This window comes from Triticum urartu, chromosome 1 (genome assembly GCF_003073215.2).
Source record: "Triticum urartu cultivar G1812 chromosome 1, Tu2.1, whole genome shotgun sequence".
Classification (NCBI taxonomy): domain Eukaryota; kingdom Viridiplantae; phylum Streptophyta; class Magnoliopsida; order Poales; family Poaceae; genus Triticum; species Triticum urartu.
The window spans coordinates 484540604-484555652 of NC_053022.1; the positions used below are offsets into that span (position 1 = coordinate 484540604).

General features: G+C 47.6%; 2 protein-coding genes across 2 annotated transcripts in view; one reads left to right on the forward strand and one right to left on the reverse strand.

Annotated features, from left to right (window-relative positions):
• LOC125521122 (transcription factor FAMA-like) lies at positions 1 to 3242 on the reverse strand. The gene is made up of 4 exons (XM_048686172.1): positions 2987 to 3242; positions 2244 to 2891; positions 453 to 956; positions 1 to 367 (listed from the first exon to the last, which is right to left on the reverse strand). Exons 1-4 carry the CDS (start codon positions 2996 to 2998, stop codon positions 278 to 280), a joined length of 1254 nt encoding a protein of 417 aa, XP_048542129.1. The 5' UTR covers positions 2999 to 3242; the 3' UTR covers positions 1 to 277.
• A 1892-nt stretch (positions 3243 to 5134) lies between these two features.
• The window catches only part of LOC125532939 (putative respiratory burst oxidase homolog protein H), a 37382-nt gene continuing 27467 nt past the window's right edge, over positions 5135 to 15049 (forward strand). Inside the window, exon 1 of the mRNA XM_048696786.1 lies at positions 5135 to 5296. Coding sequence (XP_048552743.1) covers positions 5135 to 5296 — 162 coding nt within the window. The remainder of the gene's footprint in view (positions 5297 to 15049) is intronic.

A 15049-nucleotide genomic window follows, 5' to 3' on the forward strand; every position in this document is an offset into this window, starting at 1 on the left:
TAAAAAAATTAAATGAAATATTTGAAAATTCAGATAACTTACATATAGACAACCCCATTATAGAGTATATATGGAGTCACTCATTGTACATCTAATCAGTTTACATGCATACGAGAGTGAAGAAGGAACAGTGTATATCGTCATACAGATACAATTAAGCACAAGTACTCGAGGGAGGAAAAAATATAATTAAGCGCACAATGTACGTATAGAATTTGAAATTAATCGAGTCGAGATCGACAACAGGAGCTCAATCCTGAGTAAAGGGATGGGTCGGTCATAACGTGTAGTTGACGTCGATGAAGCTGAGGATCTGGTGGACGGCGCCAACGATCTCCTCGGCCGTGAATCTTGGCTCGCTCGTGATCTAACATCAGAAGCAGCAATTCAATCCCGCGGTCGATAATCTGATCTGCATTCAGTTGGTACACAAAATGAATGCTCGTGCGTACCTTGACGTTGAAGGAGTAGAGGACGGTCTGCTCGATGGTGGTGATGTTGGTGTGGAGGATGGACATGTGCATCTCCTCCAGCACGGCGATGGTCTTGATCAGCTGCTCCGGCCGGCGGCGAGACAGGACCTTGATCACCGCGTCCTCGCCCAGCACGCGCACCTCGATGTCCGCCAGGCTCGACTTGTTCTCGGCCACCTCCTCCCGGAGCCCGCCGCCGCACGCGTCGAGGTCGATCATCACCTTGGCTCCGGCGGCACCGTCACCGTTCCCCGCCCCGGGGAACGAGAGGCTCGGGGAGACGTAGAACGGCGCAGCCTCGTGCCCTTGCGGCGGCGGCTCGTGGATGGATGTCGCCGGCACCACCGGGGCGGACGCGTCAGCGACCGGCCGTGGCGTGTCGCCGTACAGGCGCCGCCGCTTCTGTGACTCGAGGCACTGGATTAGCTGCTCTAGCTCACGTATGAACTCTATGGCTCCGCCTATGATGGATGCTTGATCTCCCTGCACGGCATCGTGCCATATGTTACCAAAGTTATAGGGGGTCATGTATTGTATGGTGTATGGATTAGGTTTTTTAGGGGAATATTGTATGGATTAGGTGTACTGGACCTACTGGTATATCAGGCACTTCGTTAGCTTCTTTAGAAATTACACAAATAAACTCTAAGGCAGACTGATAACATTGAAAAAAAAGCATCTAACTAGCTAAGTTTGTTTTTTGCGGGTAACTAGCTATGAAATTTTAAAGGGAGTGCCTATGTCTCCGTCGCCTAAAAGTTAACAAATTCATTGTCGATTTTACAAAATTTATTCAACTCTCGAAAAATGTTCATCGTGCTACGAAAACTTGTTCATTCAGTAAAAAGGGTAGTCATAATTTTCAGAGCTAGGGGAAGATAAAAACTTGCATGAATCTCATCATCAAGATCGACAGTCCTCGGTGTTGACTGAAAATTAGCAAATCCAAATTTTAAATCCATGCTTTGGAAGACAAAATAGTACTCTCGGCTTGGGAGAATATTAGGTGCTCCCATGCTCCAAGGCCACGTGGGCCATTGGATACGAGATCCATTGATCATGGTCGGAGGCTTTGTAAATTTGCAAAAAACCGCCTCGAGAGTCCCATATTTGTGTGCATGTTCTAGGAGTCTCACTATGACCAGTAGATCTGAGATCCAACGGCCCACATGGCGCTGGAGCATGGGAGTATGTCTCAACACATGATATTCAGGGCTATCCAATTCTAGTCTGCTTCGTCTGCCACCCTTTGTTTTGATAACAAAAGAAAACCTTGAGCATGTAAACCCCAAGTTAACCCTAACATCGTCAAAGTAATTGAGGTTGGCTTCAAAGTAGAGGAAGGAAGAAAAAAAACACGACGATCGATGCAAATCGCACTAACATATCTTAAGCGAGATTTTTTTTGTAACCTTGAAATTCCTGTCCAGATTTGAACTAGTTCCAAACCAAATTTAAATTAAACCAAATTTCTTTAAAATCAGTGCAATTTGATAGATCGAAATCCGAAAGAACTTCATTTTTTATAGATATTTCCGCGAGGTCTGGAATTTTTATGTTACCAAAAGTTCAATCCCTCGTGACTCACGTGATGTCTCATATAGCACCATCGACTTAGACATAAGAAAATCTTAGGCTTAATTGGAACTACCATAAGTTTAAGTTTGGGTTCTTATAATTCATATGAAAATCAAATTGTTCGTTGAAATGTCACTGCAAGCGATGAACTATATGTTGCAATGGTAGCGAGTAAGATGTGCAAACATATACCCTTTGGACGTAGGATCCTGGCATGAGGGACCTGAGGACCCTGAGGTAATCGTTCATCTGTCGCCGCCGGTTGCGCTCGACGGCGATGTGCGTCATCCGCTGGCTCTCCACCTCCTCGCTGGTCTTCGTCGACCTGGGCCGCTTCCGCCGCCCGCTCTTCGCCTGCTCCCCGCCAGCCTTCTGGCCTACCCTGCCGCCACCGTCGGACTGCTGCACCAGCGTGGTGCTCTCGGAGACGCCGCCGCCATGATCGTGCGGGCCTCCTGATCCGTCCGCCGTCTTGCTGCCCTCGTGCTCCGCCGCGTGGTGGATACCTGCGCCTCCGCGGGGATCAGGGTCGTCCGAGCCGGAGAGCTGGGACTGGAACCTGAAGAAGTAGCTGTCCTCCTCGTCGTCGTCACGGGCGTCGTCGTGGTCGGCGGACGGCTGGTTGAGCGCGAGCCTGGGGCCGAAGTCGGCGAACTGTAGCACGTCGGAGAAGCTGAGCTTGTCCAAGGACACCTGGCCGTGCGGCCCTCCCGGAGGCAGCGGCGTCGTCTGGCCCAGCATGTAGTCCACCATCTCGGCTGCCGCGCCGCCACCGATCGGCTCCTCCGGCGCCGCCCCGCCGTCCAGTTGAGCGAAGGTGTCCAGCTGGTGGCTGCTTCCCTGCTCAGAGCGACCACGCATGGTGACCAACAAACACATCCGAAACTGATCGGCCATGCATGGCCAGGCGGTGCGTGATCGATGCATGCATGTACCTGTTTTTCCATGATCACGACGACGTAGCTTTGATAACCTCACGGCGAGCGCATGCATGCAGCTGGCTCCCGATCTGCGATCACACGCCGGCCTTCATGCGTGCATGCACGGCCGGTGTGCTGTGCGTCCGCCGGAAGAAGAGCCTGCAGTGAACAAGTTGAGGAGGAAGAAGATATCGAGTGGGTTGAAATTTGTGGGCGTTTGTGCACTGCTCTAGAGAGGAGCCTCTCGGACGCATTAATTGAAAAGGGTGGCGGATGAATTCACCGCGCCACCTCCGGAGGATGGAACGGGAGGCTCCGGCCGGCCGGTGAGTTATTTTTCTCACATGCGCCACGCTCCCTGCCTTTGCTTTCTCCACTTCTCCTCTACTTTTTGTGCTCTTTTTCTTGGGTCGACATGTGACGATGCATGGCAGGCCCAGCCCACGGGGCTCAAGAGATCTCTCACTGTTTTATTTTCTTTTGGGTGGTGGCAATGGCAGAACTAGCCAAGGATCTTCAGGGAGCAAGACACAAAAACATGATTGTCTGAGGCCCGAGGGGCAAAATCTTTTTTGAACTTCTTCTAAAATAAAAACCTCGGTCGTCAGGATACGACAAGTCGCCAGCATCACAGACTGCTGCAGGGATGAACCAGTCGTTTTGGGCCTCTCTCGGTCGGCAAGGCCTGAGTGGCATTCTGGCCGTAAACAAATTGTCCAATAGGGGTACTAGTTTGGAACAAAGCTTTTTGTTTTGAGGGACTGGCTAGAATTATGAGAATCGCAAGTTTCCGCGATTCTAGATTGCACCGCGATTCTGGGTTGATTTTAGGCGGTTCCTGGGACATAGATGACTTCTTTTATGATTTTGATTCTTTGGACCGTGATTCTTCAGAATCGCATTAAAAGAACTGGTCTTTGGTCATAGCTCGCCCACTGTGGGGTCGGGATGTAAGTCACTTACATCCTGACTGTAGCAAGCAACTTTTAGCAGAATATTTCCACATATTTAGTTACCCCTTCTTTCCTTTTCCCTCAACCAAACAAGTGGCATCCTTGGGAAAAGTGTTTATCCTTGTCCTGTGGTGGATAGCCACAAAACCAGATGCCCTCTTACATCCTGACCGTGGGGTTAGTAGAATGTAACTTGTCTAAGGTCATCTTCAACGCGGACCCTCAAACCGTCCGCATACATTTAGACCGTGTGGTCTTTTTGCCATCTGACGCGGTCCCGCCTCCGTTTGCTGGCCGGTCTGGACGTCCTTTTTCTCGTAAACCAGAAGCAAACACCAGAGGGGAGGGGGAGGGGATTCGCGGGGTGTCTAGACCGCTGCCACACCAGCTTTCGACAATCCTGGCATACCCAAAACCATCTTCCTCGCCCGCCCTTTCCTGCCCGAGGCCAGTTGCCCGCATTCATGCCGCTTTAAAGCGGCTGCTCCACATTGATGTTGGCCCAGAGCGGATGTGACCTCTCACTGGCACCAACATTAAAGCAGCTCGCTGGCTGAGGGCACTACCCGTGCTGCATCCCCAATGTATGCGTCTATTCATTGTCGGTGAGACGTATACTAGATGGGGTGGGACATATATCTAACATGCATGTTCAATGCCTGTCTGTCCATTTGCCGCCATTAAACACACATGTCGGCCAAGAAACCATCTCTGCCGCCCGCGCATTGACACAACTGGACGCTTGGCCTCACTGGCATCCACTATTTAAAGGCGGCTAACTCATGGCTCAAACCACATCACACCATGTCCGCTCCACACTCTCCTCTTGTGCACCACATCCGCCCTGACTGCGAGCGGGAACGGGTTGTGGGAGAGCCTCTCAATGGAGCAGAAGCACGAGGTGGATGCCCTTGCAGCCGCCTGATAGAGCCGATGTGCTAGGTAGCTAGAGGGCAGCATGTCGGCCAGCTCTCGGGGGTCTCCGATGATGACCTGACGATGGAGATGGCCTTCGACTACGACGAGGCGTCGGCGCCCGCGCCGACTTGACTTTCGAGCAGCCGCAGGCGCACTTCAATGAGACTACGGCGAAGGAGTAGACGACGCCTATGTCGAGGAGCATCAGTACAAACTCTTCCTCCTCAAGCAACATCGGCTAGCAGACGGAAAAATCCATGGCGAGCGCGCGAGTGAGGAAGGTATAGCGGCCATGGTAGCGGCGAACCCCAACGTCGTGGCCAAAACACGGGCGCTCTACGAGGCCACCCATGCTCACGCCATCCCTCGTGATGTTGAGGCGGCGTGGGCGGCACATGCAATCATGAATGAGAACTCTGCCAGCTGCGTGTCCTACCAGTGGCATGAGGAAAGTGTAGGCCCATCCACGTCCATCATCAGCCTCACGTCAACCGGCATTGGACAGGCGACAGACTCCGACAAGGAGGAGTAGTGCATATTGGAGGCGGCATGGCCTCGAGTCCCAAGTGGGCTGGTCCGTCTCCTATTGTTGGGGAATGTAGTATTTCAAAAAAATTCCTACGACCACGCGAGATCTATCTAGGAGAAGCATAGCAATGAGCGGGTAGAGTGTGTCCATGTACCCTCGTACACCGAAAGCGGAAGCGTTTAGTAACGCGGTTGATGTAGTCGAACGTCTTCATGATCCAATCGATCCAAGCAATGAACGTACGGCACCCCCGCGTTCAGCACACGTTCAGCTCGATGAAGTCCATCGATCTCTTGATCCAGTTGAGGACGAGGGAGAGTTCCATCAGCACGACAGTGTGGCGACGACGATGATGAAGTTACCGGCGCAGGGCTTCTCCTAAGCACTACAACGATATGACCGAGGTGTGTAACTGTGGAGGGGGGCACCGCACACGGTTAAGAGAAACTTGTGTGTTCTAGGGTGCCCCCTGCCCCGTATATAAAGGAGGGGAGGGGGAGGCCGTCCTGTAGGGCACGCCAGGAGGAGGGAGTCCTACTAGGACTCCAAGTCCTAGTAGGCTTCCATCCGGAGGAAAGGGGAAAGAAGGAAGAGAGAGGGGGAAGGAAGGAAAGGGGGGCGCCGCCCCCTTCCCCTAGTCCAATTCGGACCCAAGGCGGGGGGGGGGCAGCCCCTTGTGGCCCTTCCTCTCTCCACACTAAGGCCATCAAGGCCCATTAGTTCCCCTAGGGGGTCCCGATAACCCTCCGGCACTCCGATAATTATCCGGTACCTCTCGGAACTCATCCGGTGTCCGAATAACATCATCCAATATATCAATCTTTATGTATCGACCATTTCGATACTGCTCGTCATGTCCCTGATCTCATCCGGGACTCCGAACAACCTTCGGTACATCAAAACACATAAACTCATAATACCGACGAACGTTAAGCGTGCGAACCCTATGGGTTCGAGGACTATGTAGACATGACCGAGACTCATTTCCGGCCAATAACCAATAGTGGAACCTAGATGCTCATATTGGCTCCTACATATTCTATGAAGATCTTTATTGGTCAAACCGCATAACAACATACGCTGTTCCCTTTGTCATCGGTATGTTACTTGCCCGAGATTCGATCGTCGGTATCATCATACCTAGTTCAATCTCGTTACCGGCAAGTCTCTTTACTCGTTACGTAATGCATCATCCCACAACTAACTCATTAGTCACATTTCTTGCAAGGCTTATAGTGATGAGCATTACCAAGAGGGCCCAGAGATACCTCTCCGAAACACGGAGTGACAGATCCTAATCTTGATCTATGCCAACTCAACAAATACCATTGAAGACCCCTGTAGAGCATCTTTATAATCACCCAGTTACGTTGCGACGTTTGATAGCACACAAGGTGTTCCTCCGGTATTCGGGAGTTGCATAATCTCATAGTCAGAGGAACATGTATAAGTTATGAAGAAAGCAATAGCAATAAAACTAAACGATCATTTATGCTAAGCTAACAGATGGGTCTTTTCCATCACATCATTCTCTAATGATGTGATCCCGTTCATCAAATGACAACACATATCTAGGGTCAGGAAACTTAACCATCTTTGATTAACGAGCTAGTCTAGTAGAGGCATACTAGGGACACTCTATTTGTCTATGTATCCACACATGTACTAAGTTTCCAGTTAATCCCATTCTAGCATGAACAATAAACATTTATCGTGATATAAGGAAATATAAATAACAACTTTATTATTGCCTCTAGGGAATATTTCCTTCAGTCTCCCACTTGCAGTAGAGTCAATAATCTAGATTACATAGTAATGATTGTAACACACATGGAGTCTTGGTGCTGATCATGTTTTGCTCGTGAGAGAGGCTTAGTCAACGGGTCTGCAACATTCAGATCCGTATGTATCTTGCAAATCTCTATGTCTCCCTCCTTGAATTGATCACGGATGGAATTGAAGCGTCTCTTGATGTGTTTGGTTCTCTTGTGAAATCTGGGTTCCTTCGCCAAGGCAATTGCTCCAGTATTGTCACAAAAGATTTTCATTGGACCCGATGCACTAGGTATGACACCTAGATCGGATATGAACTCCTTCATCCAGACTCCTTGATTTGTTGCTTCCGAAGCAGCTATGTACTCTGATTCACACGTAGATCCCGCCATGACGCTCTGCTTGGAACTGCACCAACTGACAGCTCCACCATTCAATATAAATATGTATCCGGTTTGTGACTTAGAGTCATACGGATCAGTGTCAAAGCTTGCATCGATGTAACCATTTACGACGAGCTCTTTGTCACCTCCATAAACAAGAAACATATCCTTAGTTCTTTTCAGATATTCCAGGATGTTCTTGACCCTGTCCAGTGATCCACTCCTGGATTACTTTGGTACCTCCCTTCTAAACTAATAGCAAGGCACACATCAAGTCTGGTACACAACATTGCATACATGATAGAACCTATGGCTGGAGCATAGGTAATGACTTTCATTTTCTCTCTATCTTCTGTAGTGGTTGGGCATTGAGTCCGACTCAACTTTACACCTTGTAACACAGGCAAGAACCCTTTCTTTGACTGATCCATTTTGAACTTCTTCAAAACTTTATCAAGGTATGTGCTTTGTGAAAGTCCAATTAAGCTTCTTGGTATATCTTTATAGATCTTGATGCCCAATATGTAAGCAGCTTCACCGAGGTCTTTCATTGAAAAATTATTATTCAAGTATCCTTTTATGCTATTCAAAAATTCAGTATCATTTCTGATCAACAATATGTCATCCACATATAATATCAGAAATGCTTCAGAGCTCCCACTCACTTTCTTGTAAATACAGGCTTCTCCAAAAGTTTGTATAAAACCATATGCTTTGATCACATTATCAAAGCATAAATTCCAACTCCGAGAGGCTTGCACCTTTCCATAAATGGATCACTGGAGCTTGCACACTTTGTTAGCACCTTTAGGATCGACATAACCTTCTGGTTGCATCATATACAACTATTCTTTAAGATATCCATTAAGGAATGCAGTTTTGACATCCATTTGCCAAATTTCATAATCATAAAATGCGGCAATTGCTAACATGATTCGGACAGACTTAAGCATCGCTACGTGTGAGAAGGTCTCTTCATAGTCAACTCCTTGAACTTGTCGAAAACCTTTTGCAACAAGTCGAGCCTTGTAGACAGTAACATTACCGTCAGCGTCAGTCTTCTTCTTGAAGATTCATTTATTCTCTATGGCTTTCCGATCATCGGGCAAGTCAACCAAAGTCCACACTTTGTTCTCATACATGGATCCTATCTCAGATTTCATGGCCTCAAGCCATTTTGCGGAATCTGGGCTCATCATCGCTTCCTCATAGTTCGTAGGTTCGTCATGGTCAAGTAACATGACCTCCAGAACAGGATTACCGTACCACTCTTGTGTGGATCTTATTCTGGTTGACCTACGAGGTTCGTTAGTAACTTGATCAGAAGTTTCATGATCATCGTCATTAGCTTCCTCACTAATTGGTGTAGGAATCACTAGAACTGATTTCTGTGATGAACTACTTTCCAATTCGGGAGAAGGTACAATTACCTCATCAAGTTCTACTTTCCTCCCACTCACTTATTTCGAGAGAAACTCCTTCTCTAGAAAGGACCCATTTTTAGCAACGAATATTTTGCCTTCGGATCTGTGATAGAAGGTGTACCCAATAGTCTACTTTGGGTATCCTATGAAGACACATATTTCCAATTTGGGTTCGAGCTTATCAGGTTGAAGCCTTTTCACATAAGCATCGCAACCCCAAACTTTAAGAAACGACAACTTGGGTTTCTTGCCAAACCACAGCTCATATGGTGTCGTCTCAACGAATTTAGATGGTTCCCTATTTAACGTGAATGCAGCCGTCTCTAAAGCATAACCCCAAAACGATAGCAGTAAATCAGTATGAGACATCATAGATCGCACCATATCTAATAAAGTATGATTACGATGTTTGGACACACCATTACGCTATGGTGTTCGAGGTGACTTTACAAAACTATTCCACATTGTTTCAAATGAAGACCAAACTCGTAACTCAAATATTCACCTCCATGATCAGATTGTAGAAACTTTATTTTCTTGTTACGATGATTTTCAACTTCACTCTGAAATTATTTGAACTTTTCAAATGTTTCAAACTTATGTTTCATCAAGTAGATATACCCATATCTGCTCAAATCACCTGCAAAGGTCAGAATAACGAGTACCCGCCGCGAGCCTCAACACTCATCAGACCGCATACACCAGTATGTATTATTTCCAACAAGTTTGTTGCTCGCTCCATTGTTCTGAAGAACAGAGTCTTAGTCATCTTGCCCATGAGGCATGGTTCGCAAGCATCTCAGAGTTGGAATATATGCTTTTATAAAGTGATCAAAATATATGGTTTTATACAGACTTGCGGTGAAGCCTGTATTTACAAGAAAGTGAGTGGGAGCACTACAACATTTCTGATAAGTGTATGTGAATGCCATATTGTTGATCGGAAATAATGTAGAATTTTCTGGAAGGCATAAAGGAGTATTTGAAAGGAGTTTTTCAAAGAAAGACCTCGGTGAAGCTACTTACATATTGAGCATCAAGATCTATAGAGATAGATCAAGACGCTTGATATATTTTCAATGAGTACATACCTTGACAAGATTTTGAAGTAGTTCAAAATGGAACAGTCAAAGTAGGAGTTCTTGCCTATGTTGTAAGTGAAGGAAATATGCCCTAGAGGCAATAATAAAGTTATTATTTATTTCCTTATATCATGATAAATGTTTATTATTCATGCTAGAATTGTATTAACCGGAAACATAATACATGTGTGAATACATAGACAAACAGAGTGTCACTAGTATGCCTCTACTTGACTAGCTCATTAATCAAAGATGGTTATGTTTCCTAACCATGGACAAAGAGTTGTTATTTGATTAACGGGATCACATCATTAGGTGAATGATCTAATTGACATGACCCATTCCATTAGCTTAGCACCCGATCGTTTAGTATGTTGCTATTCCTTTCTTCATGACTTATACATGTTCCTATGACTATGAGATTATGCAACTCCCGTTTGCCGGAGGAACACTTTGTGTGCTACCAAACGTCACAACGTAAATGGGTGATTATAAAGGTGCTCTACAGGTGTCTCCAAAGGTACATGTTGGGTTGGCGTATTTCGAGATTAGGATTTGTCACTCCGAATGTCGGAGAGGTATCTCTGGGCCCTCTCGGTAATGCACATCACATAAGCCTTGCAAGCATTACAACTAATGAGTTAGTTGCGAGATGATGTATTACGAAACGAGTAAAGAGACTTGCCGGTAACGAGATTGAACTAGGTATTGAGATACCGACAATCGAATCTCGGGCAAGTAACATACCGATGACAAAGGGAACAACGTATGTTGTTATGCGGTCTGACCGATAAAGATTTTCGTAGAATATGTGGGAGCCAATATGAGCATCCAGGTTCCGCTATTGGTTATTGACCGGAGACGTGTCTCGGTCATGTCTACATTGTTCTCGAACCCGTAGGGTCCGCACGCTTAAGGTTTTGATGATAGTTATATTACGAGTTTATGCATTTTGATGTACCGAAGTTTGTTCGGAGTCCCGGATGTGATCACGGACATGACGAGGAGTCTCGAATTGGTCGAGACATAAAGATTGATATATTGGAAGCCTATATTTGGATAATGGAAGTGTTCTGGGTGAAATCAGGATTTTACCGGAGTACCGGGAGGTTACCGGAACCCCCCGGGAGGTATATGGGCCTTAGTGGGCTATAGTGGAAGAGAGGAGAGGTGGCCAGGGCTGGGTCGCGCGCCCCTCCCCCCTAGTCCGAATAGGACAAGGAGAGGGGGCCGGCGCCCCCCTTCCTTCTCTCTCTCTCCTTTCCCCCTTCCCGAATCCTATTCCAACTAGGAAAGGGGGGAATCCTACTCCCGGTGGGAGTAGGACTCCTCCTGGCGCGCCCTCCTCCTGGTCGGCCGCACCCCCCCCTTGATCCTTTATATACGGAGGCAGGGGGCACCCCATAGACACAAGTTGATCCACGTGATCATAGTCTTAGCCGTGTGCGGTGCCCCCTTCCACCATAATCCTCGATAATATTGTAGCGGTGCTTAGGCGAAGCCCTGCGATAGTAGAACATCAAGATCGTCACCACGCCGTCGTGCTGACGGAACTCTTCCCCGACACTTTGCTGGATCGTAGTCCGGGGATCGTCATCGAGCTGAACGTGTGCTAAAACTCGGAGGTGCCGTAGTTTCGGTGCTTGATCGGTCGGGCCGTGAAGACGTACGACTCCATCAACCGCGTTGTGCTAACGCTTCCGCTGTCGGTCTACGAGGGTACGTAGATCACACTCTCCCCTCTCGTAGCTATGCATCACCATGATCTTGCGTGTGCGTAGGAATTTTTTTGAAATTACTACGTTCCCCAACATGACTCTAGTGCAAGTGGGAGACTGTTGGAAATATGCCCTAGAGGCAATAATAAAATGATTATTATATTTCCTTGTTCATGATAATTGTCTATTATTCATGCTATAATTGTATTATCTGGAAATCATAATACATGTGTGAATACATAGACCACAACACATCCCTAGTGAGCCTCTAGTTGACTAGCTCGTTGATCAACGGATAGTCATGGTTTCCTGACTATGGACATTAGATGTCATTGATAACGGGATCACATCATTAGGAGAATGATGTGATGGACAAGACCCAATCCTAAGGTTAGCTCAAAGATCGTGTAGTTCGTTTGCTGTAGATTTTCTGAATGTCAAGTATCATTTCCTTAGACCATGAGATTGTGCAACTCCCGGATACCGTAGGAGTGCCTTGGGTGTGCCAAACGTCACAACGTAACTGGGTGACTATAAAGGTACATTACAGGTATCTCCGAAAGTGCCTGTTGGGTTGGCACGAATCGAGACTGGGATTTGTCACTCCGTATGACGGAGAGGTATCTCTGGGCCCACTCGGTAATGCATCATCATAATGAGCTCAATGTGATCAAGTGGTTGATCATGGGATCATGCATTACGGTACGAGTAAAGTGACTTGCCGGTAACGAGATTGAACAAGGTATTGGGATACCGACGATCGAGTCTCGGGCAAGTAACGTACCGATTGACAAAGGGAATTGAATATGGGATTGATTAAGTCCTCGACATCGTGGTTCATCCGATGAGATCATCGAGGAGCAAGTGGGAGCCAACATGGGTATCCAGATCCCGCTGTTGGTTATTGACCGGAGAGGCGTCTCGGTCATGTCTGCATGTCTCCCGAACCCGTAGGGTCTACACACTTAAGGTTCGGTGACGCTAGGGTTGTAGAGATATTAGTATGCAGTAACCCGAAAGTTGTTCGGAGTCCCGGATGAGATCCCGGACGTCACGAGGTGTTACGGAATGGTCCGGAGGTAAAGATTTATATATAGAAAGTCCAGTTTCGGCCAGCGGGAAGGTTTCGGGGGTACCGGTATTGTACTGGGACCACCGGAAGGGTCCCGGGGGTCCACCGGATGGGGCACCTATCCCGGAGGGCCCCATGGGCTGAAGTGGCGTGGGAACCAGCCCCTGATGGGCTGGTGCGCCCCACCCAAGGGCCCAAGGCGCCTAGGGTTGGAAACCCTAGGGGGCCGTTGCCCCCCGAGGGGGCATGCGCCCCCCTGGTTGGAAACCCTAAGGGGGCCGTTGCCCCCAGGGGCCGCCGCCCCCCTTTTAGATGGGATCTCCAAGGGGGCATGCGCCCCCTAGCCCCTATATATAGTGGAAGGGAGGGAGGGAAGCCGTACCTTGCTCTTGGCGCCTCCCTCTCCCTCCGTAACACCTCTCCTCTCCGCTTGTGCTTGGCGAAGCCCTGCCGGGATCCTGCTGCATCCGCCACCACGCTGTCATGCTGCTGGATCTTCATCAACCTCTCCTTCCCCCTTGCTGGATCAAGAAAGAGGAGACGTCTTCCCAACCGTACGTGTGTTGAACGCGGAGGTGCTGTCCATTCGACACTTGGTCATCGGTGATTTGGATCACGGCGAGTATGACTCCATCATCCCCATTCACTTGAACGCTTCCGCTCGTGATCTACAAGGGTATGTAGATGCACTCCTATTCCCCTCGTTGCTAGAATACTCCATAGATTGATCTTGGTGATGCGTAGAAATTTTTTAATTTCTGAACATGTGCGCGTGAGAGGAGTCGACTTCGAGAGAACGTGTTTGTTCGAGAGACACCGAGGAAGACTACTATATATCGATGGTGCATGTAGGCGGGAATTAAACTAAGGGATGGTCTTATTGGTTTCGGGGATATAGGGGAAGAGTGAGAAGCGGGGGGGTAGGGGGGCTAGAGAAGATTTGTTAAGTGTGAGTGTGTGTTTTACCCATCCAGGCGGAAGTTATGTGCACAAAAGAGGAGAACGATTCGATGTGGCGTTAGGATTGAGGGTAATTAACTACGTATGGAGACATAGAGACCTTGAACGTGCATGTGTGAGAGGTATACATGTATACGTGGGATGTGTGTGTGTGCGCGCGCGCATGATCGAGATAAAAGAAAGAAGACATAAGTCATAAGATCAACGACATGGGAGAGACGGATCGGTATGACAATATGCATGCATGTGAGAATGCATGGAAGAAGTCCGACAATTGAGCATGTGTTTCGTCTTAAGAGAATAGTGGCGTGGGCTTGGAGCATGCATATATGGCGAGTAGAGGGAGTGAGGCTCAACCGATTGTGGCAAAAGAGACCAACCTATAAAATGCATATTGTATGGAGAGAGACCATATATAGTGTGGGTGAATAGGAAGCCAAGACTCGTGCGAGAAAAAATGTTGACGGAAAACTATAGATAGATACAGAGATGGAAGATGCCTAGCTAGAGGGACAATCCGGCTAGTTTGGGTGTTGGAGATGATCGTCGGTGGTTCAAGGGTGAAGTTATATATGTGTGTGAGAGGGCACTTGACTACATGTAGAGAGAAACATATGTAGTGCGTGTGATAGGAATCAAGAGTGAGGGCGAGAAAGAAGGTTGATGGAGAAATAGATAAATAGAAAGATAAAGATGCTAGCTAGTGTGTGTTAGAGATAGGAGTCGAGTGGATCAGAAGGCTGGGTTATGTGTGTGGGTGTGAGAGAGATAGAGAGAGGGTGTGTGTGAGTCACATACAAACAGATATCAGAGAGAAATGAGATCCAGAGAGATGGAGTTCTGTGTCTGCGAGAGAGAAAGATATTTCACAACGAGAGTGATAGCTAGAGAGACATACGAGGGAACGCAAGATATCTCTAGGGAGAGAGGGTGTGTGTGAGCGACATACAAGAGAACAATGGAGCAATATGAGACCCTGGGAGACAGAGTTTGTGTTTGTGTGTGAGAAAGAGATATTGAAGCGGAAGAGTCATAGGTTCTCATATCTAAGGAGCGAAATACATCTCTGTATGAGGGGTGTGCGAGTGGCACACATGGGAATAGTAGAGAGAAATGAGACCCCGGGAGACAAAGTTTTGTGTTTGTGTGAGAGAAAGAGATTCCACATGGAGAATCATAGTTAGAGACACATAGCAGGGAGCGAGATATACTTAGAGAGAGATAGAGTGATGAAGGTCGAGGGAGAGAGTACCTTCAGTGTGTTAC